The sequence below is a fragment of the Acyrthosiphon pisum genome, chromosome A2 (genome assembly GCF_005508785.2).
Source record: "Acyrthosiphon pisum isolate AL4f chromosome A2, pea_aphid_22Mar2018_4r6ur, whole genome shotgun sequence".
Classification (NCBI taxonomy): domain Eukaryota; kingdom Metazoa; phylum Arthropoda; class Insecta; order Hemiptera; family Aphididae; genus Acyrthosiphon; species Acyrthosiphon pisum.
In genome coordinates this window covers 24,693,433-24,698,441 of record NC_042495.1, presented here as the reverse complement: position 1 = coordinate 24,698,441, position 5,009 = coordinate 24,693,433, and the positions used below count along the sequence as shown (strand labels likewise).

The 5,009-nt window shown below is 28.6% G+C and overlaps 2 protein-coding genes across 9 annotated transcripts in view; one reads left to right on the top strand and one right to left on the bottom strand.

Moving 5' to 3' along the window:
* LOC100575765 (peroxidasin homolog) overlaps positions 1–5,009 on the top strand; it is a 113,988-nt gene that overhangs the window by 31,292 nt on the left and 77,687 nt on the right. The gene's annotated exons all lie outside the window — the stretch shown is intronic.
* LOC103307796 (cysteine and histidine-rich domain-containing protein-like) lies at positions 3,092–4,999 on the bottom strand. 2 transcript variants are annotated; one of them, XR_003839526.1, is made up of 6 exons: positions 4,873–4,999; positions 4,432–4,538; positions 4,121–4,348; positions 3,833–4,016; positions 3,587–3,773; positions 3,092–3,523 (listed from the first exon to the last, which is right to left on the bottom strand). XR_003839526.1 is itself a non-coding variant. In XM_016800647.2 (6 exons), the coding sequence occupies exons 3-5, from the start codon at positions 4,157–4,159 to the stop codon at positions 3,624–3,626; spliced, it is 363 nt and encodes a 120-aa protein (XP_016656136.1). In that variant the 5' UTR covers positions 4,160–4,348; positions 4,432–4,538; positions 4,873–4,999; the 3' UTR covers positions 3,093–3,523; positions 3,587–3,623. The 2 variants fall into 2 exon arrangements, 1 of the variants encoding a protein (XP_016656136.1); XM_016800647.2 differs by having other exon boundaries at positions 3,093–3,523; positions 3,843–4,016.

Here is a 5,009-nt window from a genome sequence, read left to right as displayed (position 1 = left end):
CGTCCGGATAGGATCAAAGTTGATCCTTGGAACCATCGCATCCCAGTAGTCCACGACGAGCTTGGGCTTGTAGGCCCACATTACACTAGCTTCGATAAGTTGGTCCCTCAGTGATTTCTCCATTCCACGCTGCGCAGCATTTCGCTTGGATTCCTGGTTCAATAGCCGGTAATCTTTTCCGGTCGAAGGTTCCGGGCGAACCCGTTGAAAGTGAGGCCACACCTGAGTGACGAAAGTTAGTGCATGTCCGCTACACTGTGGAGAGTAAAAGTGTAACAAACAGCGTTCGTCATCCGGGCAGGAACGTGGCTAGAAGATCGAGGTTTATACAAGGAGTAGAAGATACAGTTAACCTACAAGGTGCGTACAAAAACAAAGCTATTGCGTAATTGGTTCATCGTAATCTGGTAGAAAGTGGCAATGAACACTAGGCTCTAGGCACTAAGTTAGTGATGTTTTAGAGGGAAATTGAAACGGCGTCAAATTTGGACGCGAAGGAATTTAGAAATCGGTAATGCAATGACGTGACGGGATAGCCGAAAGACACGATCGAGCGTTACACGCGACATAGGTACCAGCGAAACGTATCGATACGCACCTAAATTTACTACAGATTTCTAAATAATAATAGTTAGGACGTTAGGTAGATACTAGATAGCGAACCACCATCAGTTGAATCTGGCTTCTCTAATTATTCCTGTGTGAAACGCCGCGATTACCTTATCTAGTATATTATAGACATCTATGGAAAATCTTGCGAAACACTATCATTGTCACTTTGCGCATGTATACACATGATCACGACTGACTAACTATCGATTTTTACTCTCCACAGTGAAGCAAAGATGTACGAACTTTCAACATTCACGCATAGCCTGGCTTTCAGCGGATTTGCCAGAACTTTCAACCGGAAGAGATAACCAGCTAGTGGACGGAGAGTTCAAGCGAAATGCTGCACAATGTGGAATAGAGAAATCACCGAATGACTGACTTATCGAAGCCCGAGCTCGTCGTGTACTATTGGGATGCAACGGTCCCGAGAAATCTCCCACGATATCAGTTTGATCTGTTTTACGGACGCTAAAGAATTAAAAACGCAAATTACAAATTACTGTAATGCAATTACTTTTTCAGTAACACAGAAATAATTTCATTACATTTTATTTAAAGTACCTGTCGCAATTTTAATAAAATTACTTTTTAAAAGTAATTTCTATGAAGCGTTATTTTCCACGTTATTAAAATAATAATCTTGAATGTATTATACAAACAAGCCGATAGGATGTTCCAGAAAAATTAAACTCAATTATATTTATTTTCTATTCCGATAATAGTTAACAACATTATTAAACATTATTAAACAGGAATACATTTTATCACTTTATTAATAGAAAGAAATAAGTTTGGTTTAAAAATAAAATTTAATTAAAATAATTTATTATTTATGACTTTTGTCTATATAGCCATATAGGTGAGATGATTGTATATTTGTACAAAATATGTCTATTATCACTAGGTCTATGATTATAAAATATATACATAATAATTGAATCATATGAATTGAATATGGTTCAAAAGAAATAATAACTGTTATCAATGATAAAAAAGTAACATTATTTGTAACGCACTACTTTATTAATGAAAAAGTAAAGTAACGTGATGAAAATAATTTTAGGTAACGCAAATGTAATTTAAAAAAGTAATGAGGAACATAATTTCATTACATTTTAATAGTAATTTACCCAACACTGATTAGGCGTATTAATAGAAACATATTTTTATAAAGAGTAATGTCTTTCATATTTTAAAAAAATGAACATCAAATATAGGTACTAGAGTTAATAATTTTTACTCGACTTTTAAAGTTATATTTGTTTATTTAAATAAATCAAACAAAAAATATATTTTAATATATAAACATTATTTATAGATAATTCCTATAAATAGGTATATGTAATATATAATATTAATATGTACACACATAATATATATATAAGTTACTTTTCAATTAAAACAAAATAAAAAACTTACAATATAGCTTATAATATAGATGACCTATGTTCAACTAATTAAATGTTTTTGAAACGATAATCATAATTTGTACAAAATAATAATGTATAATATATTTAGTATTATTATGCACATTTATAATCTATATAAATATAAATTACTTAATAAACAAAACCAAAATATATCTCATAAGAGATTAAAACTATTATACTTAATGTGTATATTATAAAATATTAAAATGCACACATAGGTGCAATATATTTATTATATATTATATAATACTATAAATATGTTTTTAATAATGAAACAAAATATAAACTTTCTAACTATTACAACTTTTTAAATTGAGTTAAATAGGTTTTTTGTATTTTTTCACAATTTCTAATTGATATTATCAGCTATAATATGCTTAAAATAAGATGGTTAATGATAGGTATCTATTTATTCTATTTACTATTTTAGTATATATGTTGTTTATGGACAATGGACTATAATAATGGTATTAGATAGGTTCTAAGGGCAAGAAGGCAAATATATAAATATTTATATATATATATATATATACATATAATTTCTATATCAGTATAATATTACATATTTTAAATTTACGTAATCGTGAAGTGTTTTTAAGAATTTCTTTGTGTAATATCAGTATATTTTGTATTATTCATATAACTTAAAATGACAATAGTTAATCATCTCAAAGATATGAAATTGAAAATATAAAATCATTGAATTTTTGTGAGTTATATTTTATGTTTTTATTTATAATGAAATGGTAAATTTCGTACCTAGAATTTTTGTTCTCGTTTAAATACTTTTAGCTAAATAATTTACTGATAATTAGTATGTTTGTACACCTATGATTTAGTTGAAATTGGGAAATACTTATATTACTATATATAATATTCAATTAAAACAAAATAAATATCTTTAAAAACGATAAGCATAATTTATACATAATAATTATGTATAATTTATTTAGTAATTAGTACTATTGCACACACATATAATATATATAAATTACTTAATAAACAAAGCCAAAAAATAAATTTTAAAAGAATAAAACTATTATACATAATATGTATATTATATAATATAAATATCTTAATAATATTGAAGCAAAATAAACACTTATTACCTGAAGAGCGAATGTGTCAAACGTTCTATGTGCCAAAAACCAAAATGTTCAGGAAACACAAAAAACAATATAACATTCAATATAATCATATGCCATACGCCATCTATGAACGCAATATGCACTAGTAATAAATCGAATTGGCACTTGGAACCCATACAGGATTATTGGCACATAGAACATAAATCAGACATAAAACAATTTTTCATTTTTTATGTCTGTCATTTGTTTCTGAATTTAATGTTTGTTTTGTACCATTTGAAAGTTTACGCTTTTGATATTCCAATACACCCCATGATACTGCTTCTGCTTTTTAAGTTTTATTTAAATTTTTATAGGCAACATGGACACACAACTTGCATTTACGTTGACAATCTAAAAAACAAATTAGCGTAAAGTAAATATTTTATTTTGAAACTGAAAATGTAAAATAAATACCCCATAAAGTTCCATGTTTTTAGAAAACAAAGAATTGTCAAAAGGGAAGTTTAGTTCCAGACATTTTTTCTGGAGACAATCTCACAAAAGAACTGTTTGGGTCATATTTTTTGGCAAAGATTGATATTACAACCCAAGGTCCACTCTGATGCCAGTCTAAACGGCAGTTGGTATGTCCGTTAATTTTCTGAAACGCATAAATAATAATTGAATATTTTTTACTTTAATAACGAAAACAAACATTACAGGAAATTACAGTTTCTTTAATCCAACAATGTTTTCCTTGAAAACACCCATGTTGTTCTAAAAATGCATGGAAATCTGATGTATTTTTATTACAACAGGACCAATATTTCATACCCTCATGGAATATAGATGTACCGGGATGATGGTCACAAGAAATATTCACTTTTTCAGCACCTTTATAGGCCTATAACATTTTGATTTTGGTAATAAAGACAATGTTTAAACATTTTTAAAATAAAACATAAGTTTATAAGACTTGTTTGCATCCATTGTTTTTACACATAGTACCAATTGAAATATCCGTTGAACAATTTGTATCGCTTCCATTGGAATTGCTTATAGGAGTAGTCGTCTTTTGTTGTAAGTAAGAAGAGGATATGGTCGGTTTAATATTTAGCAATGGCAAATTAGATGAAGGTCTCGGCAACGAAAAAGTTTTTGGGGCTTGATATTCAATGACATCAAGACTTTCGGGCTCTTTTAGAATTTTACCGCTGTGATATCCCTTTTGCAGCCCTTAAACATTTAAAATATTTAAACACATAGCTAATATTAATGTAATAATGTATAGTGATAATCGTGTCAAATATAAGATTTACCTTTATATTAAGAAATTCAGTAAAATCGGTAAATTCCTTTTTACAGCACGACCATCCCTTGTAGGCGTTATGAAAAAAAGGGTTACCTGGATGATATACACAAGAATCTATTCATTCAACAAAAAAAAAAAACAACTATTAGATGACTAATTATTAAACAGTTGAAGATAACATTGAATTAACAGGGGAATCACCTAAGTATTTTGTACTATTTTGTATACTATTGATATAAGGTATCGACTGTTTATCAAATGTATAAGTAGCAACTTTACTATTATAAAGTATAGACCGACAGTAAAAATGTTATATAACAGTATTGAAGGGACCATGAAGCATGTAAGTAAATAATATACCTAGTAATTGCTTTATCTATTTATCCAATGGATTGTATTATTGTATTATCCAATTAGTTTGAATCAATTATTCGGTTGTACAACCTACCTTCAGTATTTTTTGGCTTCATCGAATTGCTGAGCGCATCCACGGTTGTAGCACAAAATCAAATTCGAATCGTCACACAAATATCGGTTTGGATAAGTACTAACTTTTTATTGTTTAAATAGAATAATGTGAAAATT

Bases quoted from the DNA above. Each gene is read 5' to 3' on its own strand.
- LOC103307796 (XM_016800647.2), bottom strand. From the start codon at position 4,159: ATGGAAGCGATACAAATTGTTCAACGGATATTTCAATTG. The intron at 4,017-4,120 runs GTACTATGTGTA...AAAATGTTATAG, and splicing joins TTCAACGGATATTTCAATTG to GCCTATAAAGGTGCTGAAAA. The intron at 3,774-3,842 runs GTAATTTCCTGT...TATGCGTTTCAG, and splicing joins ATTGTTGGATTAAAGAAACT to AAAATTAACGGACATACCAA.